The following is a 24560-nucleotide window of genomic DNA, read 5'->3' on the forward strand; positions in this document are numbered from 1 at the left end:
ATTATTGTCTATTAACATAATTGTCTATTCGTATGTGATAAAACGGTTTTTATCTATACATTTGTTTATTTTATTTTTTAACAATTAAATACTCAAAATTTTTATTATTCTTTATCAAAAAGTAAAAGTTAATACAAATCTTTGGGAATAAATTTTCTATGATTAATTACAATTACTTATTGAATTTTATTCATATAATTTCCGGTATCACTGTAAAGTATTTTTTTCTATCAATTGAAAAACCTTTTTTAATCGTAGTATTCAAGTTAAAAACGAAACAACGTTTATTCAACCATTATTATTATTATTTGTTGCAAGGCTCATGAAAAAATTAAATAAGATATTATTTATATTAATTTAATAATGTACAAAATAATACGATTTATTTTAAAAAAAAATTAATTCATCGTAAGGATAAAAAACAACCTTTTATGTGGAGTACTAGTTTGTGTAGAAATATTTAAAAATATGATAACGCATGGAATAATGTAAAGATTTAATGTGCGTTTAATATTATTATAATATATTACGTAATGATACCTTTACATAAGTCAAGCGATTTACAATAAAATAAGTAAATTGTATTTTATTGTTTAGCCTCTAGTTATTTATCATTTTGGTGTATATATATTTTACAATTTGGAAGTCAGTTGATATTTTTCTATTTTGGTGTTTTTTAATCTTATTTTGTATAATGAAATTCGAAAATGGCAACTTTATATATTTTATTGCTTTAACAATATTAAATAATTAAATGTTACTACTTAATTACTAAAATGGCAATGAATATTTATGATTTTTCTAAGAATATTTTCTTTCATTCTAAACTCTCATAAATAATTACATTAATAATAAACAATTTAATACTTCTTAAATGAGTATAAAAAATAAATAACATTCTAAAAATTAATTTAAAAAATAGTATTAAAATTAAATAATAATTTTATGTTACACTGCGCGACATTGTTTATTTTAAAATTTCATTAAAATTTTTATTATTTACATTATATTGTTATCGACGTGATAATAATTAAAAAGATACTAATTTTTATAAAAATTGTATTATCTATTATACTAAGGCTTTAAAAGTGAATACTGTATTTTTGTACAATGATTCAGATACCTCGATCATGTATTTCAAACATTTTTTATTGTCTTTAATTTGATTCTATTCACCAATTAATCATTATTTTGCAATAAACATCCTAATATAATGTAATTTATTTTTGTATAATACGAATTTGATAACTACCTTTTTAATCATCATTTGTATAACAATAAAAAATTATTTTTTGTTTAAATAACTTAACCAATTATAAATAACTACGCAAATTATTATTATAAAATTGAATAATAATATTGTCACGCAGTGTCATCATATATATAAATAAATTGCAAGTAATAAGAATTTTAAATTAATACTTTTGTACAATACTAAATATATAGAATGTAATGTAAAATTTTTTGTTTAAAATAACATAGTAGTAATAAAATTCGAACTTGATATTCAAGTTTCTCTTTATTGATAATTTTCAAAATTTTTTTTCAAGCTACGAATATTGAAAAATAATTTTATTTATCTAACACACATAGTTAAAACTTAGTGTGTTAGACGCCTATTTCATATCGCTTCTTGACTACTAACTGACTGTGAGCTTCGAGAAGTTTTACGGCTTACAGGTTCTAAATAAGCTGCAGGTGCCCATCCTTCTATGCTAGTTTTTAAAAGTTTAACAAACCACCATCCAGCACATCCTACTTTAAGCAATTCTAAATGATCTCCTTCTCGCATTGTTACTTCCGATTGACCCATGGCGCAATAATCAGCTAAAGCTATATATCTTCCACCCTATAATGAAAAATATTAAATAATAAATCACAAATATTAATAGAATTCATTGCTAATAATTATATCATTAGTGATATGATTATAAATTTAGGTCTTTCTAGATTAATTTTACATGTCATATTAATTTATATCTTACAGGAGCTGGTCCAGTATTTTCTGAGAATGCATCTTCATCATCAGTATTACTATTTTCAGAACTCCAAGCAACATCATCTTCAGTTGATTGAGAAATGTCAGTCATATGAGATAAAACACTGTTTCCATCAACAGATAATGTACGTAAAGTACCTGATATATTTTGTGGTTCCCAAGAAATCGTTTGACGAAGTGGTCTGTAACAGAAAAATTTTCAATTATAATTACTTAAATCGACTCTGAATACTAAATAAAACTTAACTGTACTTTAGGATATGGTGGAAAAACTTTATTATCATGACGATAAAAATAAAACAAAAATATGATATACATACTTGTGAGTCGATTTAGCGAAAGCATTATTTTGTTTTCCTTTCAATTCTGCAAGTTGTGACATCAAAACTCCTTTTATTTGTTGTATCCATGCATGCTTAATATCAATGTTCGGAGCTTGTATTGTATGAACTTCAGCTCGACCTTGTAACCAAACTTCGAATCTTCTTACATCGCCTTTGACTGATTCTGTCAAGCCTATTTGTGACATCTAATAACATTTTACGAATAATGATAAATATATTTTTATAATTATAAAAAAAATAATATTTATTGATACTTGTAAATAATTTTACTCAATTATTACCTTAAGGCATCGTTTAAATTGATAAGTCACTTTATTATGTACGTGTGGTTTACTGTGTTTACAGAAAATCATTGCTTTTTCATAAAGAAAAATATGCCTTTGTGATGGTTTCAATCTTAGCAATCGTTCTCTTTTGCTACTACTCCAAACACTAAAAGATCCTTGAAGTAAAAGTTCCCCTTGAGCCATCAAGTCTCCCTTAAAAAGAAACAAAAAATAAGAATAAATAATTATATAAAAATTACATTAAAAGAGTGTGTTTTTTTTTTAATTTTTTCAATATGTATTTGTTATATGTTTGAAAATTTAACAAAAATATTTACCGAAAATCCTGTAATTGCAGTTTGATGCATACTATCGTTGACACACTTTAAAACTACTAACATACAATCTAAAGCTTCCTGTAACTGCGTACAACAGGATGGTTCATCACTGTATTTAAGAAGATCTTTCAATAATAATTGATATTTTGTAATCCTTTGAACAGGTTTCAATAAATAAGCGGCTAATGGAAGTTTGTGTCCTAATTTTTGTTGACAAGTTGTCAAAAATTGCGGTTCGTTAGCTATTTGCTCTCGTAGACTTTCTGATCTTGGTATATTTTGACAATAATAACTGTACAATTTAAAAAAAAGATCTCGTCTTTGCACAAAACATAGAGCTACTAATTCGGTATTAGAAATACAATTTTCTAAATCTCGTAAAAAGGTTTCTCCATGAAAATGATAAATTTCTTCGAGATTACCAAATAAAATATCAGACTTTCCAACTAATGCCGATGGAATAAGATGAAACAATGCCTCATTGGTCATCTCTAATTTATAACCTTTTATAATAGATCCTAATTCTGATACATAAACACGTTCAGTTTCTATTAATTCTGTTAAAACATGACCACGTTTTAATCGAAATGCTTCAGTATCCCGAGGTTCACTTTCAGGTGACGATGAATCTCCTTCAATTGGTAACATTTCCATCTATAAAAATAGAATTTTTAAGTAATTCATTCAATAAGCTTTATCTCAATATTATAATCAAGAATTGTTAATAAAATTTCTACTAACTTTTGGCATCGTATTGGCCTTTTTCAATACTTTTCCCGGTTTAATAATTTGAGGAGACGGATGTAACGGTTTCGCTGGTTCTGGAGTAACCGTTTGAACTGGTCTTGCTGGTTTTACCAATTGTTGTTTCAGCACTACAATTTTTTTTTCACACATTAATGTTACGTCTTCAATTCTTTGTAAAACCTGTAATATTTTATTTCACTTATAATAATAATAATAATAATAATAATAGTAATGATAATGAATAATTTCGTAGATTTTATAATACCTGAGCAACTAAAGCTTTAGTTTCAGGTATAATTGAATCTTGAAAAATGCATCGTGGATTATGAAATTCTTCGGCAGCTTCGACAAGTTCCTCTAACTCTTGAAGCACTTGTTCTGCTGATATTGAATTATTTTGTAATGCTAAAAGTTCAATACCTCGAGTACACCAAGTATTAGCCTATAATAGTAAGAATATTTTTTTTTAGAAAAATTCCTTATTAACAGATATTTATTTATAATAAAATTACTTTGTCAATTCGTTCCATAAGTTCTCGACATTTCGTAAGTGTATGTAGTCGTTTTTCCAATTTCTGACTAAGAATGGTACAAATTCTCTGAAGCTCAGCGCATTTTGGTTCTACTACTTCAGTTGGACACTGATGACGACCAGAAAGTAGTTGTTGACCAGCAGCAATCACTTCTTCTGCACGATCAATATCTCCCTATAAATAAAACTAAGTTAATATTACATTTCAATAAATAAATAAAATCTACTTTTTTTTTTCAACAAAATATTATTAGCATGATTAATTATTATTAAAAAGCGGATGTAATTTGTTTGTTAATTAAGTATATAGAAAAACATGATTAAGATTATTCATTACAAATGAACGAGAAATTTCGTGCAAATGCGAGACATATTTTATTATCAGAAAATTTATCATAAATCATGCAAATAAGGTAATGGCACTTTGAATATTTTCATGAAATAAACAGTATAATAATTTTTCTATTTATTTTAATAAATTTTTAAATAAATTATATTGAAAAATAGTCAATCATTTAAACCAGTAATAAAATGACTTCATTAATTTCATCTTATATTTATGTATTATTATTTTCCTTTATACCTAATAATTACATTGAAGTATAAAATTTGTTGATTTCTTTTATAAAACTTTTTTTTTAATGCATTATAATTAGAATAGAAAAATGATTAATCAAAATATAACTTCAATGAATCAATTATATATTCATAATTTTCATCAATTACCGTCTGAAAATGTACTACGTAGTTATCAGTCTATCTATCATTCGAGACTCAATATAAAATACAGTATCACAAGACTTTTTCAGCATCTACTTAATGAATATGAATCTTTATATCAAATAAAAAAAACTATACAGTCACATAAAAAACATAAAATAATAGTTGATATATTACTAAAACTTTATTTGACATTAAAACGTTATGAAAAAAGTTTTAATAGTAAATTATCAATTGCATTATATCTATTATGTAAATTAACAAAACCATCGGAATCAGTATCAATATCAACAAAATTATCATAATCAAGTACTAGTGAATTTATCACAAAACAATGAGAGAACAAATTTAATTATTCAATTAGAACAAACAATGAACAATTTAAAAAAAAAGTATAATCTAGAAATAATCGAGTATAATAAACTAATAATGGCAATAAAATTTTATATGCATTATTTTGAACGTGGTATTATTTTCTTGGATGAAAACAACATGACAAATGAAAAAATAGATTCTCGTTCATTAAGACCAAAAATTGTAATGTTTTATAAATGGATTAACAAATTGAGAAAATATTTTGGTATTTATTTAGAAAATAAAAAACAAAGAAAGGATAAAAGTCAAAATTTTAATAGTTGGAAAATAAATTTGAAATTATTCCGAACAATATCATTATTAAATTTTCATTCTGAATTTAAAATAAATATTGATAAAAAACACGTAAATATTGATTATTTAAGGGATCATTATATGAAATTAATTTATAATATTAATGAATTTTACAAACATTTAATTGATCGTATTACTTTAGATGTTGATGAAAATCGAAATATTTATGGTGAAAAATATAATTATAAACATCATGTAATTGAACTTGATGATAGCATAAAAACGGAATTTTTAGATAAACTACTTTATAGCATCGGTCATTTAAAAGATCAATTAAATTCTTATAAAACAAAAATAAATTACGATTTTGAGAAAATTCAAAAGTTACAGGAATTATTAACAGGCTATACAAATAGTGAACTTGTTGATCAAAATGAAACATTAAGAAAAGATTTAAAATTATTGATAAAAAATACGAAATCGTGGAAATTAATGATCAATCGAATTGAGTGGACCATCGCCGATAAAGAAGATATGATGAACAATATGATTTTAGAATCGAAAATGAATTTGGAAAAGCAAAAAGTATATAAATCTAAAAAACATTTTAGCCATAGAAAAATTTAAAATTTGAAAGTTAAAAATATTACTTGCAGTGATAAAAGTAAATAGAAGTCAATTTTTTATATATATTAGTGCCTTTACCTTTCTAATATTGTTTTTATATTAATGAATTATATTTGTAAATAGCTTAACTAATAATGGCACAATTATTATTGAATATCGAAACAAATGAAAAATCTTAATTGAACACAATTGTATATAATAAATAATCATAGATTTTAATATATTGAAATTTTCTATAATATGAAAGATAATGAATTTATTGAATTTTGCTGCTTACCAAGACCCAAATCCACATGGTATGCAACAAATAGGACTATCGACAAAAATAAAAATGGAAAGCGGTGCAAAATACCATTGATGCTTAATGTGCTTTTTATCATAATAGAAATTTATTATAGAAAAAAAAACCAAAAAATTATTTTGGTTTAAATATATATTTATGCATAATTTTTTTTCTATCATATAATTATATTATATTGTATTATATTATATACATATATTTATATATATAATACATTTTCGAAAGAAAGAAATGACAGTAATTTTAATTTGGATATTCATTTGAATGGATAATATTGTGATTAAATATATATGTACCTTACAAATTCGTTGAAAAGCTGCAGTATCACGAATTAATTGTTCCACACGGACTTGAGTTTCACCAACTTCAGTCATATCGTCGGTTGTTTTCAAATGTTGATCTAAAATTGTTTGCAGCTCTCGAAAATCACTTTCAAATTGCCGAAGTGCTAAACAATGGCGCAGTCGAGAACTATGATGTGACCAAAAAAGATCGAAAGTACGTTCAGTTTCCTCCAACTGTACTAATAGCCTGCAATAAATATATTTTTATGAATAATAAATTTGACTTCATATTAAAAGATTTTTTTTTAATGAAAATTTATATTACCTTTCAACTGCAGCGACATTTCCTAACCGATCAGCAGTACCTTTGCCAATCAGTTGTCGTACACTATCTAAAAGTGCATCACCATGTCTTGCTGCGGTCAAAATTTCCTCTTTCAATTCATTATATTCTGCTTGTTGTTGATTTAATAATCTAGTCGTAGCTACTGTACTATTCGGAAATTCAATTTCTGCTAAACGTCGCGTAAAAGAATCTAGTGCTAATGATACGTCTTGGGTCATCAAAGAAAATTTTTCCAAACTCTAAAAAATACATATATTTTATATTATTATCTAATTATTAAAAATAAATGTATATATTATTGAACCCAAAAGAAAATAAAAATAAAACTGATTAATAATGATAGTTTCTTACAATTCTATTTTGAATCCAAGTTGAATGACAATATGGCAAATCACCTCCAAGTTGTTCTGTTAATTGATCTTTATCGATAAAATCGTAAAGCTCTGTAACGTTGGCTAATACTATCACTCTAAATTTGAAATCTTCACGAAATAGTTTATTTGAAACTTCAGATATAGCTTTTTGGAAAAATCCCACTGGCCGAAGAACATATGCAATATGAACTAAACCAGGAAAATAAGCCTACAATTGATATATTTATAAATATTACATCAAAAAGTATAGATTGTATATTAAAAATATACATTGATTTATTAAATAATGCATTATTTAAATATCTTTATTCAACATACCGATATTTTAATTAACACAGTCTTAACAGAATTCCATTTATCAGTTCGACGATCAATTATCAAATGAAATCCTAAGTCAGCTTCTTGGAGACTAAATGGGAACATTGAAAAATTTTATTCAATTTTCATTTTAATTAATTTTAATAAAAATTACTCACGTAGGAACTGAAGTAAGATATAGCATGAGACGTTGATAATCTAAATCACTTATGTTATGAAAATTTCCATTGTCTGGGAATGTAATTATTGGACATCCTTCTCGTGTTTTTCCACCTACAAAAATTAATTAATTAATAATTTTCAAACTGTAAATAATTATTAACAATAAGTTACAACATAAAGTTACATATAATTTTCTATAAACTTGTGATTCAATGATCAAATTTTGTCTGGAATATCTTTTTTTTTTTGGGAAAAAAAAATTTTCTTTTTATTGTATATAAAAATAAGTAACTTTATTGAAAATTTTACTGAAAATAACGTAAAGCTCATTCAATTGATGATAATATACCTAAACATTCTTACATATATATGAGAGATATAAGTATAAATATCTCAATTGAAAAGTAAAAACCGGTTTAACGGATTTTCTTACATTCCAAGAATGTAAAAATTCAAAATTAAATATTTTAAATAAATTCTAAACAGAATAAAACGTATTTATACTATAATGAATATATTTACTGTTGATAAAGATATTTTTCCATACCGGTGATAATAGCATATTGATGTTGTAAAAGATCTGCAACATCTCGAACAGCCAAGTCTCCATTCTCTATTTCTCCAGTCATACTTTCTACATCTTCTGTAAATAAAAATTATTCAATTAATCTATCATATTGTATTATTATGTTTGTAAGTATATTGTAATATTTTAGTTTATAGAACATATTAACTTATTAATTATAAATTTTAAATGTAATCATATAACAAATATTCATTTTAATTTTTTTGTCTTAAATTGTGTTACACTTAATTAAACTAGTATATAATTGATCGATATTACAACCTATTACAATACAATAAAAGATATGTATATTAAAGAATCTTTTTTGTAGATACCAATGATAATTAGATTATGCGTAAGTAGTGAATAAAACTAAGTGATGCCACATGAACTCTCGCAATGAACTGGCTAGAAAGGCCTTTGGCCCCATGAGATGCACTCAAATAACCTTCTTCATTCTTTCTATTTAAAATAGTTTTCACCTTTATCCACAATATCACTGTTCTAACTGTAAATTTAAGAGACTTTCAATTCTCAATAAAAAGTTTATGAAATAAAGATAATATATAACTTATTATCAACATATCCATTATTAAATAAATTAATATTATAGTAAGTATAAAAAAAAAATTACATTTTATTGCAAATTTTTGTGATTGTAAACAACTTTTCCTAGTTATATATTTTATGTTACTTTAAACAGAAAATCATTTTTCTTTTACAGAATAAAAAAAAACCTTTTATTATGGAGTTTATTTAAGTTACAAAAAATACTAATTGTTATTTTTTATTACATAATTCTTCATTACAAAGATGACAAATGTGAGCATAAATTACTTTATAAGTACATGAAGTGTTTGACCTCAGAGTTAAAATAATAATGAATTAACTAGTAAATTTAGTACAAAGAAAGGTATGAAAAAATCTATAAAACAAGTTATAAAAAGGCTTAATTTATTTTATCGATATTATTGAGAATATTTATACTATTAGTAGTTAGTATATTAAATTTTATACTATCTTAAATATTGAATACCTTTGAGTAAATAGTTTTTTTTATTATTATTATTATTATATATATATTCATTTGACTAGATGAATCCGACAAAAAAAAATTTATCATTCATCATTCATGCATTCATCATTGTGACGGTCATAGTAAAATCATAAGATTTATAAAATTTAATAAAGATAATTAAAATTTATTATTTATGTTGCGTTGATAGTACAATAGTGAAAAAAGCTCACATTAATATTTTATAATAAATGATTTTTTCGATTACCCCTCAGTGTCTTTAATATTTTTATTATAAATCATAGTTATAAACTTTATACATTATAACATTTTGTAATATAAAATTATTTCTATAATGACTTGTTGAAAATTTTTTAATATCCTTGTTTGTTTCATGGCTGCACATATTATGTACAGTCATGAAACAATACAAAACGTGTATATACTAATTATAAAAGAAATTTCGATAACCATATGTGCGATTGTAAACACACTATACTTAGAGTATATAAAAACATGAGATATTTTTTTCAACATTTGACTAATGTGTTTAAACTGAATTAAAAGTTTTCTTCTAATTCTTCTCATAACCAAATTATTATTAATACAATAATTAAATGAGCAATAATATTGAGCAATAAAACTTGGTATCTTTATTTTACTCTGCAATTAAATTTAAATATCAAATTTTAACTTTACAATTTTGTTGATAAATAAACATGAAGGTAAAAATAAAGAAAATTGGTAAATATTAAAAGATAAAAAGCCAAATTTCAAACCTGCACATCTGGTAGAACAATGTTGATGACATGGACAATTGCAGGCATGTTGAGGTTTTTGTCGTACTCCAGAATTTGTTGAATTATTTGGCATTTCTATTTTTTTTATAATCTATTCACTCATTCAAAGTCTATTGATACACATTTATAAATAATATTATTATTTAATAAATTAGAATTTTTAACCATGCAACTAAAAGCTATTAGTAATGAATCACTAACACATGATAATTCAAATTTGCTAAGTACAATATTGTACTGCAGATTATTTTTTTTCTCAAAAATATTAAAAATTATCAATTTAACATTATATAAAAAAAACTATTCAACTTTAATCTTTAGAATCAGACGAGTAGTGTATTGTAAACGGTTAATTTGATCGATAAAACGTATAATAGTATGATCTACCGGCATGTCACTTTTGCGCACATCACAAAAGCATGACCAAGTCTACTGCTTTATTTTAATTTAAATATTCTACTCTAAGTGCACAACACACACGGAATCACACATTAACCGTTTTCATCTCTGTAGAAAAAAAAATAAAATAAAAATATTGTTTAGTCAAAGTAATATAAATCCAAATAAACATAAATATGTATAACCATTTGAAAATAAATTATCTCAAAGAGACAAAAAAAAAATATTCACATAACACATTTACACTTTTGCCGTATTATAACACTTTATGAGTTATAAATATTTAACTCGTTAATAAGTTGTCAAATGTTATTATTTATTTGACGTTTTGTATAACACTATATGTAATAATGGAATTAAATTTCTAACCTCAATAATACAAAAAAATTGAATAAAGAAAATAAAAATAATAACACTTAATATAATTAGCCGTATTATTATAATATTAAAAAAGTTCGAATTTCACCACAATAATTAACTTACCGGCCTCCAAGACCTCGAGGTCAAGATTGCGACTTCTACTACGACTAATGCTGCTACTAGCATTGTAGCTCCCTCTAGCGACATCATCCATCGCCCTAGAGGCGCTTCTCTTAAATTGCTCGAGAAAACTGTCAATCTGATTTTCAATGCTGGTCGGTGAATTAGCCATTTCACTTTTCACTTTTTAAATCTATATAAATCTTCTCTTAATTTCATTGATTTATCTATTCCTGTTAATGAGTTCATTAACACTACTATCAATTCATTGCAATTACAATAAATATTCATTATATTTTACAAACAAGTGTTGTTCATTATTCTGTATACAAAAAACGGTTATGTAACAATCAATTCAACAACCATTATAAAACAAATACCGTAAATATTTTTGAGATTCCATAAGGATTATTTTAATTATTTCGTGTGTATGTATTATGTGTTTATTGTGAAGGAACGTCTAGAAACTAGATTGACGACCTTGCTGCAGGTGTCGCATTATAAGATTCTCCATTGCGCATGGTTTTTTCTTTCATGCTTTTGCGCAAATGAAAGAAAATTATTTCACAAAAAAATTACTTTCTACCACAAATCATTTTTAATATAACAATTTATTTATTTCTAATGCAATAAAATTTGATTTTATTTTCAATATTTTAAATATAATATACTTAATTTTTTTTACAAACTACAACGATTGATTTATCGTGACGAGAATTTAAATTTTCCCAGTAAAATTCGCCATTTGTATTTTTAGTTAATACTTTAGTCGTTTGGAGCAGTAACCTATGATTCGTGATGTACATATGTACAAATGTGTGTATGTACATATGTACAAATGTGTGTATATATGCATTTGTAGTATCGAATTCTTTCACTATATACACCTATACATAAACAGTATTAAAACATGGCGTTAAAAATTAATAAATGTTTTTTGATCAACTTAAAAATTGTAACAAAAGTTTTATTCAAATTAACAATAGTGAATTAAACACATTGTTTTAAATTCAAAAATGCCTGTAGATATAAATCGTTTAACTGAAGGATGGTTGGAGCTTGAAAGTGATCCAGGTAAATAGTAACTCTTAAATTCTATTGTAACAAAAATATCAAAAATTTTAAATTTATCACTTTCCAGGTTTATTTACCCTTCTGTTGGAAGATTTTGGAGTTAAAGGAGTTCAAGTTGAAGAAATTTATGATTTGCAGAAATCATTAGAAGGCCCTGTTTATGGATTTATTTTTTTATTTCGGTGGATTGAAGAAAGAAGATCACGGCGAAAGGTAGTAGAACAGGATGAAAGTTTTGTTAAAGATGAAGAGATAGTAAATAATATATTTTTTGCTCAGCAGGTAATTTATTTGATTAATTATTTTAAATATTTTTTAATCATTTAATAAAAATTGAATTATCAATTATTCATTAAATATAATATATTTATTACATAAAGTATTATCATTTATTAGTCACACAATTTTTACAGGTTGTCCCTAATAGTTGTGCAACACATGCATTACTTTCAGTTCTTCTAAACTGTCCTAACATTCATTTAGGTACAACCTTATCACGTTTAAAACTTCACACGTCCGGAATGTGTCCTGAAAATAAAGGTTGGGCTATTGGGAATACTCCTGAATTGGCTTGTGCTCATAATTCGCATGCAATGCCTCAAGCAAAGAGGCGACAAGATAAAAACACTGGAGTTTCTACTGGACGATTCACAGGGGAAGCATTTCACTTTGTTAGTTATGTTCCAATTAATGGAAGACTATTTGAATTAGATGGTTTAAAACCATATCCAATGGATCATGGACCTTGGAAAGAACATGAAGAATGGACTGAACAGTTTAAGCGAGTTATAACAGATCGATTAGGAATATCAACTGGAGAACAATTACAAGACATAAGATTTAATTTGATGGCAGTTGTTCCTGATAGAAGGCTTGCTATTTCTCATAAACTTACAATGTTGAAAACAAATCGACAAATTGTTGTTGAAGCTTTACAACAATTAGTTAAATTAAGCCATCATGAACATGGTGATAAGAATCATGATGCTGATAAGATTCATGAAAAGAAACAAAAAATTGAAGAAGATGTTAAATTTGAAACAAAAAACGAAACTGAATTATCCTTGAATGTTCCTACAGTCAATGTTGAACGATCTAATGATTTATCTATTGAATTAAATGATTCTCACATGAATTGTGTTAAATCAGAATCAGGAAATTTAGAAAAGGTTGTTATGTGTGCTTTAGATTATGCAACTCCTCTTCGTATACAAACATCACCAGCACATAGTTCATCAAGTACTGATACTTCTTCTGAAATTGGTTCAGCATTTAATTCACCAACACAAGGTAAATTATTTAATTGGAATTAATAAAATATAAATAAAATTCTTTTTAAATGTCATTTCAGCTTGGGGATGGAATTCTGGTCAGAGTAGTCCAACTTCAACGAAAGATTTCAAAAAATTTGTAATTATTCGAGTTGCAGGCGATGAGAAAAACGAAGTAGGATTGAGTGAGTATATCTATTTTGGAGATAAAACTTTAGACGACTTTTCAATTTTATTTATTTTATAATTTTTTTTCAGGCCGCTCTTTAGGTAATATAAATATTAATGGTAAAAGACTTGTGTCAGATTCAGGACATTTACATAAAAAAGTATGTCTTTCTGCTGAAGTTCGAATGCCACATGCTAGGGTAAAAACAAGTAATGGTGATACAGTTACAGAAGAAAAGAAAATTGAACGTATTGATCCAAAATTATGTTCAAAATATCCAGAGTTGTTTGAACCACATACGTTTGCACCAAAAGATCTTCTAGCATTGTTAAAAAATCTCGAACAAGAAATTAATATTTGTGAAACCAGTTTGAAAGACGAAAATGATAAACGAAATAAATATAAGGTAAAATCATCAATTCTTGAATATAATAAAAACTCATGTTATTAATGATTATTGATAATATAATATATATTCATTTTTTTAATCATTTTTATATGATTCTTTTTCAGATCGATGATTGCAGAAGAACACATAATTACGATGAATTTATTTGCACATTTTTATCAATGCTAGCCCAGCAAGGAAAATTAGCAGAATTAGTCCAACAACATTTAACCCTTAAAAAACATACAACAGTTACAGTGAACCGAGTTCACAGGTAAACAATACAATACTATTTTACTGGTTTTTTTTTAAATACATACTATTATCGTTTAATTTCAAATTATTATTCTAAAAGGTCTTCAAAAAAATCTGATTCTCGGCCTAATGCATCACGGAGACGACGTGGAAGAACTAAGTGTAAAAAACGGAAATAAATCAATAATACTTTTATTATTTTTAACGAATTTACGCGGGTCGTGAATATTTTACTGATTAAAAAAAAAACATTACTTTTTACTCGTACTTTTTTTAGTTTATCTATCTTTGTTTTCGTACTCAAATTTTCACATACATTATGATATAATAAGCAAGCTACGAATATTGTGCTCATTTATAACTCTATTTTTCTTTATTTAAGAATATAATAATATAAAATAAATGCGTTTATCTCTTACGAATGATTTTAATTAACACTTACATATTATTAAATATAGTAAGGTATCTTTTAAAAGAATCAATTCCTTGGATTATTAGAAAAAGTGGGTAAAAAAAATATTTTACATATTTTCAAAAACATTGGAAACATTTATTTTATTATTAACATATAAATACACTACACACTGTCGATATGTTACGATGTCTAAAAATTAGAGTATGTACTTTTCCATGTAAATATTGAAGGAAATTTTTTTATTTTTTTTTTAAATTTCTATTTGTTTATTCAATAGTTTTTATTTAACTTTATTTAGCTTCCGAGCGACTAGAGCCATCAATCATACAGTCACTATTATCGTACTTTTTTTGTATACAGATTTTTATAAATAATCCTCATTACTGTTAATATATGTATATCGAATAAATAGGCACTGGTGGTAACAATTCAATGAAATAATTGGTGGTATAGAATAGTTTGTCAACATTTCAATTAAATAATTAATCATTTTTTTATTGTAAAATTAATCATTATCTGTATAAAAATAATTATTATAGGCTCAAAAAATTTATAATTTTTCATACATTATTTATTCGTTGAATAACTTTGTTGAGTATCAAAAAAATATTTAATGAAAATTACATTTCATTTACCAGTCCATCCTCATAAATATTTTCCTTTTGTTTTTTGAAAATGTTTTCTTTATTTTTATTATTTTTATTGAATAAAATATAGAATATATATAAAACACTAATACAGTCTTATATCAAGTTTTTAAAATTATTTTATTCCATCACAATAAACAATATAGTGAATATTTTTCATTCTAAAATTGTTTTTCTACACATTAATTGAAAATATTTAATAAATATTTTTTTTAGTTTTTAGTGAATGAAGATGACGGGTAAATTTATAATTTTTTTTTTCATTTGTTAGTGATCTATAGAATTGTTTTTGTACAAATATTTCTCTAATAATACAATGATGATTATTGTTTCATTATATTCCATAATGAATAATAGTCGATTTTTATTGAAGGAAGTCAACTATTTGCAATATTATTAATCTTCTTAATGATTTATCATTTAGCATGATATCCAGTTGATTCAAAAATAAAATAATTGTAATACAATGATTAAATTATGTTAATGTATAAATAAAGATAATTACTTTTAATCATTCGTTGTATTTAAAAAAGAATAATATTATTATTGAAATTAAATAGAACATTCAGTTTATAATAAAAGTTGCTCAGTATACAATGAATAATCATAAAAAAAAGACCAATTATATTTACGTAATTTGAAATAATTATAATAACAATATGAGTATTAAATAAAATATATATGTTATAGTTTAGAATAATTTTTTAATACTTTAAAAATTTTTTTATGTACTTTGAGTAATTTTTTTGTTATAAACTGAATATACTATACTATAAACAAAATTATTTTTTCTTTTCAACTAAAAAAATGCTTCTTGAAAATTTGGTTATATAATACACGAATAACTTTTAATTAGCCGTTAGGGTTGATAATAACTCGCTCAAAATTTTGTGGCGGTGGTTAGAGCCGGTTGCGCGTTTATATGTTAATAATTCGCGTTCATCAATAAAATTATCTAAATTACAAAATTTTATCCTAATAGTAATAGTTATTACAATATCATTATTTTAAAATAATTAGAATAGTAAAATAATAATAACACATTAATCATATCAATAATAAAAACAATGAAGAAAAAAGTATAGGAATAATCCTAAACATTATTTATAATATAATTTACCTACACATAAAAATTGCCTTAAAATTGATTTACACTCACAAAGGCAAACAGCCATTATAGTATTAAATATATTTAATTACATTGGCTCTTAATATTGCCTTAACAATAAGTATTTTATAAAAATTAAAAAAAAAAAAATACCACAGAATTAGTCCTCTGGTAATTATGATGTTAGACTGTCTAGAAGCACATATCTTGGCACGACAAATAACGACATGTAATCAGTTTCAGGGTAGTCCGGATGCTGAACTCGTACTGTTAGTAATGCCGGTCGTATTATTTTGATGAGTAGTAACAACAGGTGTGTGTGAATCATGGTTCTTACTGAGACGAAGAATTGATTGAAGCGATGCAACTTCCGACGCAAGTCTGTCAAGTCGAGATTTAACTTCTGTCTCCGTTTCTGGAACCGTTGAGGCGTTATTAGGACCAGTCCATTCAGCTCCTAATGATATTCCTGAATCTCTTTCATCACTTGAACCTTCATTATCCCAGGGTGGTGATGCTCTAGATCCAGGTTCTTGTTTAATACCTTGAAGTGCAAGAAGGGCACTAGCGGCATCTTTGTCCCCAATTCGAGATTTATGCCTAAGTTTATGGGGTAAACAATTATTTGCAGCAGGATTTTGAGATGCTAAAATTGAAGTACTTTCATCTCCACTTCCAGATGACAATTCAAATGGTGATTGAGCTCGCCGACCTCTGGAAAGATTGAGTGCACTACTAGTGTCAAAGTGAATAGCGGGATGAGAATAGGGATATTGGAAACTTTCAGTTTCTGGATAGGCACTTGTCTCAGGAACATAAAGTTGAGCTGGGGACCTTGGAGATCTGGTACCGCTGACTGGCTGATGAATTACTGACGTGTGAACAGGACTTGGAGTTCTGGCATACAATAGGGCTGCTGATGTTGGTAATTTGGCTCGTTTCACGCCTAATGGTGGATCTGCAGGTAAAGCGGCCAATACATGTTCAGTGCTAATGACGGATTCCCCACAAATACCAAACTTTTCTCTTATTGCTTCCAGTTGAGCTTTTAAAATGTGATTTTCCTTGCTAAGCTCCATGACTCGTTGTTCCAAGACCATATCGTTGAATCTTCTCTTCTCTCTGGATCTTTTGGCTGCTTCGTTGTTGCGTCTGCGTCGGTCCCAGTAGCTGTCATCCTTCTTATTGTCCGGGATGAACTCTCGCTGCTTACGTTGCGAGAACAATTCTTTTCTGATGTCAAAGTTCGAGGGATAATTCTCAGGATGTGTCACCTGCGATTCATGATGATGATGCTGCTGCTGCTGCGACTGCTGTTGCTGTTGTTGACCCTGCGTTGGTGGCGGTTGATGTGGCTGATGTTGTTGTTGAGAGACCTGCTGCTGCTGAGGATGTTGATGTTGGGAATGCGACTGATGTTGAATCTGACCAGCATGATGTACTGAATGGGTTAGAGGAGGAAGAGGGCCATGTGTATCATGTCCAGTATGAGTTCCATGTCCAGGGTGGGCCATCGTATGACTTGCCGGCATGTTACTGTTGAGGCAAGCGGTTTCACCGTTTATGGGCGATCCACTTTGACGGGCAATAAACTCTGCCACCATAATTCGTCGTCTTAAAGCATCTGTAACAATGGAATATTATAAATTGTATTATAAATTACATTTTATATATGTAGTATTTTATGTATAAATATTTATACAGAATAATCACGGATTATTAATTAAAGGAACAAATAAAACCTCATAGGAAGGTCTTAAGTTTAATATTATCGAAACGTATGGTATAAAGAATGAGGAAATTAGCGGTGACGACCTCGAATATATAATTTATAGCTTGACCATAGTTATCCGGTGATACTTGAAAAAAAAAAATCCGTTTACTAAAAAGATCCAGGAAAAATTACGAATGAGCAAACAGCATCAACTTAACTATCAAGTAACAAAAAAGAAAAATTTTATGTCATGAATGTAGGTCGACTGATGCAACTTTTATTCCGCAAAGAACAATCCCTGACGATAGAACACGTGCATTCTCGAATGTAGTTATGCGATTACACAAGATCCCTGGTGAGCCTTGGGACAGTGTTGGCCGGATTGCTAGTATAGAGGTTAGAAAGGGACAGGGGAAGGTGAACAAGAACCGTGATCACGACTCAAGCGTGCCGATTACGCTACATAATGGGGGAGTAACATTTGAACATTCATTGTCAATATATAATATACATATATATATATATATATATTTACTATTATTACTGAAATATTATTTTAAAATATTATTATTAATTTTTAATAACCGGAAAAGGTCATTAATCGAATAAAAGGTTATTGCTCTTAATCATTCCGAAGTTTGCCTTTTCATGAATTTGATATTTTTAGCAAGTTAATCGAGTCAAGGACGGACATATGCTTGAAACTGTCAAATTTACACAACTACCAAGCACGTGTTCTAATCTTATCAATAGTTATTGATAAAAAGACAAAAAAAAAAATATAATCTAAATGAAGGAGACAGTTATGAAATTGATAATGATAAAACAAACGATATATAATAGCTGAATAAAAATAATAAATAATTATAATTTAATATGATAAAATAAATTTCATATTTTTGTAGTAAAAATTAAAAATTATGAAATTAAAATAGATAAAGTAATATTTACACAAGAAGTAATAAAAAAAAAAAAAATAATAAAAAGAAAAAGAAAAAAAGACAACCTATGTCATGGTATAATTGCGTCATTGGTGTGTCAGGTAGTACGGAACATGCGATAAAATATATATATCTGATAGAGCACGAGCCGGGTACTTACGTAATCCAAAGTGTAGACGCGCATGCACACAACATACTTTCTGGCCACGTGCAGTAAAGCCACGTATTATAGCGGAATCAGAGACCAGATATAATAGAGGCGCGTCTACAATACAATCTATATAACAAGCAACGGTGAATGTCAGCCACTACGGAAACCTTCTATGTAGTATGTAAATACATAAATGTAAGAGATCACACCAATAAGCATGTAAAGCACATGAAAATCAAACACTATCACGTGTCTGTTAACTTTTTACGATTCAATGTAATTTATAAACAGAAGAATGACTAAATAATACGTCGCGAAGTATCATTAATTCATAGAACACGTGCATACTAGGAAGATTATACATATGTAGTGCTACCTATAAATAGATGAATCTAATTATTATTAAACTATTTGATACTTTTTCTTATATATATATATATAATTATGCCCGCAATACCTATTGGCCTCTGCGTTTTGGAGTAAAATTATTTCAATCTTTTCTAAAAAATAAATCTAGGTATCATAAACTTTTAATTGTACGATGTCGTTTAAGAAAAAAAAACCACCTTGCAAGTACAGCGTACCAAGTTACAAAAATTTAGTTAAGTAAGGTTAAGCATGGGGAAAACCTAATGGCCTAATGGACTACGTCGCCAAATGAGTTCAGAGCGTCATATTAATGAGTTGATACGGAGGCAATAAAGGTATATAGGCATATTTATATGTATGTGTATGTATGTAAATACGTTATCAGTGCCTTATGTAATTAAAGTATATTTGATAGATTATACAATTTATTTACAATTACTCATAGATGAAGAGAAAAAGTATTTTATCAATATTATTTGCAAAGCATTCTGTGTATAATTTGATCGATCGAATATAAAATTTCAAAGAATTATGACACACCAATTACAACTATGAATCATTAACGTGAATCCTTCCAGTTCTTGAAATGATATTGTATTAATCATGAAATAAAATCTAGTTTTATTCATTTTTGTATTCTATATTGTTGGTTATACAGAAAAAAAAAAGTTAATTGATAGAACAGTGATTGAATTGTTTTATTTCTAAAAATTGACAGATAAAACCGATAATAAATTCATGATCAATATATATCTTTATGTACGTAATAAAGTAATGACGCATACGGAAAACCTCAGTTCTATTTGTGCAACCGGGGTCATACACGACAAGGTATTGATAATATCGTCTTAAGACCTTCATATTTTTCCGGTATTTACAATAAGATGTAAGGTTGAAGACATAATGTGTATACTCATACAAATTTTTTATATATAAAGAAACAAAATAGAAATAAAATATTTTTTTATACTACTTTAAAGAAAAATAAATTCGCAAAATAATAATTACGTTATTATTGGTAATATTAAGGCACATTTTTAATCTTGTTATTGATTAAATAAAATTTGAGGAAATTATTGAAAAAATTATTTAGATAATTTGTAAAATTTATTCAACTGATTTTATATAATAATATTTTTGAGAAATATGAAAGTATAATAAATTAATTAAATTTAACGTGATGTAAATATGTAATATTCAATACATTACAATGAAAAAAAAAAAAAAATAAGTAAAAACACCTTCAAGTATCTTTTTAGAAATTCATTAGCAACTTTAAACGCACGTGTTTCTTGACTTGATTGCGCAATATTATTAACGCACGTGGCGCCTACTTTGTTAGATAAATATACACACAAGTAATAGACTTTTATAATTTTATTACCTTTTCAATGTTACTCTGAAAGTTAAACATTAAAAAGAATAAAGAAAATGACATTTAAATAAATAATAATGCGGAAATATTAATGGCCAATGTCCAAGATCATACGTATTTTTGATATTTAAAGTTTATTTGAGTAAAAATATAACTTATTGTTTATAACATGAAAATATTTAATATAGAAATTTTTTTTTTTTTTTCAATTTTGTCTTAAAATGTATGAAGAGATAAAATGAAATAAAATCGATTTGCTCGTTGATAAGATAAGTATTAATTACACTTAACTATTTTAAATTAATTAGAAGATGTATATTTAAATGAAAAGAAAGAAAAGGAAGATATTTTTTCTCTGAATTTTTATACCATAAAATAGAAAAAAAAACCCCATTTTTTAACAAATTAATACAGAAAAGTTTAATAAAAAATTATGCAATTATACATATTTTTCCATTGTATAGATGTAATTAATACTATGAGGTCGATGCCAGAATATTCAAGACGATATAATCGATGATGACGCAACCTCTAGTCATGCAGACAAGAGAAAACAGAATGGAAGTATATAAAGAAAGACAGACTACACGTGTAGTTGAAGAACAGAATAGATACACAAAAAACGTAACCATTTTAAGCTTGTATATCATTTTTCTATATATTCTTCTTTAAATCATAAAAAATTTTCGAAAAATATAACCTAAAAAAAAATTCATTCCAAACTATTGCTGTCATGTTTGATAATAATTTTTATTTATGCTAATTATTTAATATTGACTTATCTAAATCTGATCAATTCTTTGTTCTTATGTTTATTAGACATTAGTTATACTCATATGGTGGATGAAAGAGTTTAGGATTGCAAATTAGGCCATGGCCCACTTTAATGAATAACGAGTGCTAAGAGCAGTGGGAAAATAGCTGTGAATTCAATTACTTAAAGAGAAAGACGAAAGACACAGGTGGAAGGGTTATATGATTTTAGAGTAGGGATAGAATTTTTTGAAACATAATCAACATTGTATTAATCATTGATTATTCAGACTCCGAGGCGTTAGAAAATCCATATGTTGGATCATTTTAATTAATATAACGACATATTTGGATATAAGAAAATTTTAATTGAGGGAAAAAAAATAATAAATGTCACTAGAAAAACACCTTGGTATTACTTCTTAAACAATAAGCTGTAAAAGACGAAAAAATAGATAATAGAATAAAAGGGGGGAAAAAAACAGATCAAATATCTTAATCAAAGCTAAACGCATGCGCATAAAGAACACAAGTCGGGTTACGCGAGTTCGTATGACGCAACAATTACCGCGATACTCACACTCAGAGAAACGTGAATTTCGCGCAAGGTCTTGCTTAGAATTAAATTTATATATGTATATGTATAAATAGAGAGATAGAAAGAGATAAATAGATTGAGAGATAGATGAAGAAAGGAAGTTGTCGAGGTCTTCACGATAGATTTACGATTGTGGTTCGTCAACCTTTTTTTTTTAATTTTTTTTTACTGTATATTTCATTATATGTCCTACGACATTGAATTTGTAATAAAGGAAGTTTTAAATATTACAAATGTCGTCATAACGATTGAGTAAGATTTTTGTAATCATGATCGAAGATTTAACAAGCATGGAATCTATTTAGTAATAGCAAGTCCAAAGTCCTGAATCATAAATACACGCCAAAACGACGAAGAAAGGCATTCAAAAATATCTATTTTTTTTTTTTTATTAATTTAAATAATAATATTATTACATTTGTTAATGGTTTTTTTTTCTCTTAATGATATTAATTTTAGGTTTGTTTAAAAATCCAAAATTCACTCACCAATTGTAAATTGTTCCGAGCGCGATTTCGCGCTGATATCGAGATCCACTTTGAATCTCTATCAATTAAATTAAAAATATATATATCAGTTTTTAAAATGAATTAATAATATATAATTGAAATCACTTTTTAACAGATATAACAGAAACTTATTTCACTGATTAATTCAAATCAAAATTTCAATTCCAGTTGAAATATTTGAAAAAAAAAAAAAAAAATATCCAAACACTTAATACTGTATATTATTTTAATAATAAAGAAAAACTGATTATAAACGATACTGTGTTCCACCGGAGTAGAAGTAATAAGAGAAATTTTCAAGTACGCGCTAGATAACAAATATGTCCATTCAGACGGAGTGCGCGCTCTTAACTGACTATTCGCCTCGTGAAACTCGGGACTTGGTCTCTCCTGGCCTCAATGTCGTATCGCGTGTGATGCTAGAAGACTGACATTACTAAGTGTTGGTGCCGCGTGCTCAGTAAGTCTGCATCAGATGTTTAAGATTATACTTGTGTAAGTGAAATATCGATGGTGGTGGCATTTCAAGAGTGGGGACAAGATGAACTTACGTCGCGTGACAGTGGAGGGATTCCCATCCCTTCCACGTTTTGTCTGCAATTGCTCAGAATCCTGCGTCAGAATGCAATCCCCACTATATAACATCGATAAATACATCAATATACCTCAACTAATAATGTATAATAATAGTATAAATATGCATAATAATGAAATATCAAATAAACTTGAAGCAATTTTCAAATTATCTACACTTTTATTTCTAAACATTATTTTTAAATTTCATCTTTAATCGCTATTTTAATAAATAAATTTGAAGTAAAATAAATATTAATTTAAAATAACATACTATTAAATGAATTTAAGTAATACCATAAATGATGATAATATTGAAATACATGAATTAATAAACATTAAGTGTAAATAATGAAATTACTTTAAATGTTAACAAAATAATGACTGATTTGGAAGATCAAGGCCATTGAGTTGCTCTTGAAGATCTTAGAATGTTTCTTACCAAATACATGTGCGACCTTGAATGATGCAGTCGTATGTCCGCCAATTAGACTAAATAATAAAAATAAAAGATAATCCGTGAAATATTAATTTATAAATATGTATATATTGGTATATCGAAAGAAAAACTAATTATTTATAAACAAAAAACAAAAAAAAATTAGTTGATAGAAAATTGTTGCGTGCATCACGATTACAGTTGAACGTCACTATTACTTTAAGCTACATATAAATAAACTTTCACCGTTTTACCATAAATAATGTTAAGTTGAGAAAAATGTTTTTATTTATTTTATTACATAAACAAAGTCAGTGACAATGAACGAAATAACTTATGCAAAAAATATAATAAAGAAGGTTATCATGACTTTTGATGACCTTCAGTCATCGATCAGGTCACGAATGAGGTTATTGGCCTGATGAAAGACATAAGGATAAAATTGTGAAATCATATAAATAATTGTTATGATGATTCATCGTTAACACCCAGTTGTGAAAGCTAAACGTGTGCTCAAGTTTATTGTACTCTGTTACTGTGTAATACGAATAACCGAAACATAAAATGTTTGTTTGGTCAAAAGTG

At 26.6% G+C, this 24560-nt stretch overlaps 4 protein-coding genes across 11 annotated transcripts; 2 read left to right on the forward strand and 2 right to left on the reverse strand.

Annotated features, from left to right (window-relative positions):
- Nucleotides 1–1371: 1371 nt before the first annotated feature.
- Nucleotides 1372–11536, reverse strand: LOC118069604 (guanine nucleotide exchange factor DBS-like). Of its 6 annotated transcripts, none has more exons than XM_035087821.1 (16): nt 11230–11536; nt 10327–10422; nt 8515–8610; nt 7964–8078; nt 7806–7896; nt 7465–7695; nt 7093–7352; nt 6780–7014; nt 4207–4401; nt 3960–4136; nt 3689–3874; nt 2948–3601; nt 2625–2822; nt 2320–2528; nt 1986–2181; nt 1372–1849 (listed from the first exon to the last, which is right to left on the reverse strand). In XM_035087821.1, exons 1-16 carry the CDS (start codon nt 11396–11398, stop codon nt 1622–1624), a joined length of 3336 nt encoding a protein of 1111 aa, XP_034943712.1. In that variant the 5' UTR covers nt 11399–11536; the 3' UTR covers nt 1372–1621. The 6 variants fall into 6 exon arrangements, with proteins under 6 accessions (XP_034943712.1, XP_034943716.1, XP_034943715.1 ...); XM_035087825.1 differs by having other exon boundaries at nt 10327–10457; nt 11116–11293; XM_035087824.1 differs by having other exon boundaries at nt 10327–10457; nt 11230–11278.
- Nucleotides 4900–6224, forward strand: LOC118069605 (uncharacterized). The gene has a single exon (NM_001414615.1). The coding sequence runs from the start codon at nt 5319–5321 to the stop codon at nt 6180–6182; it is 864 nt and encodes a 287-aa protein (NP_001401544.1). The 5' UTR covers nt 4900–5318; the 3' UTR covers nt 6183–6224.
- Nucleotides 11537–12079: 543 nt separating the features above from the next.
- Nucleotides 12080–14622, forward strand: calypso (ubiquitin carboxyl-terminal hydrolase calypso). Its single transcript, XM_035087831.1, has 7 exons — nt 12080–12300; nt 12368–12582; nt 12714–13590; nt 13652–13756; nt 13830–14146; nt 14254–14402; nt 14484–14622. The coding sequence occupies exons 1-7, from the start codon at nt 12243–12245 to the stop codon at nt 14560–14562; spliced, it is 1800 nt and encodes a 599-aa protein (XP_034943722.1). The 5' UTR covers nt 12080–12242; the 3' UTR covers nt 14563–14622.
- Nucleotides 14623–16155: 1533 nt separating this feature from the next.
- LOC118069578 (E3 ubiquitin-protein ligase TRIM33-like) lies at nt 16156–23424 on the reverse strand. 3 transcript variants are annotated; one of them, XM_035087782.1, is made up of 3 exons: nt 22943–23424; nt 17828–18177; nt 16156–17758 (listed from the first exon to the last, which is right to left on the reverse strand). In XM_035087782.1, the coding sequence occupies exons 2-3, from the start codon at nt 18155–18157 to the stop codon at nt 16793–16795; spliced, it is 1296 nt and encodes a 431-aa protein (XP_034943673.1). In that variant the 5' UTR covers nt 18158–18177; nt 22943–23424; the 3' UTR covers nt 16156–16792. The 3 variants fall into 3 exon arrangements, with proteins under 3 accessions (XP_034943673.1, XP_034943672.1, XP_034943671.1); XM_035087781.1 differs by having other exon boundaries at nt 16156–17761; XM_035087780.1 differs by having other exon boundaries at nt 16156–18177.
- Nucleotides 23425–24560: the final 1136 nt, after the last annotated feature.

Source organism: Chelonus insularis, unplaced genomic scaffold (genome assembly GCF_013357705.1).
Source record: "Chelonus insularis isolate UGA/USDA-ARS -01 unplaced genomic scaffold, ASM1335770v1 contig_41_pilon, whole genome shotgun sequence".
NCBI lineage: Eukaryota > Metazoa > Arthropoda > Insecta > Hymenoptera > Braconidae > Chelonus > Chelonus insularis.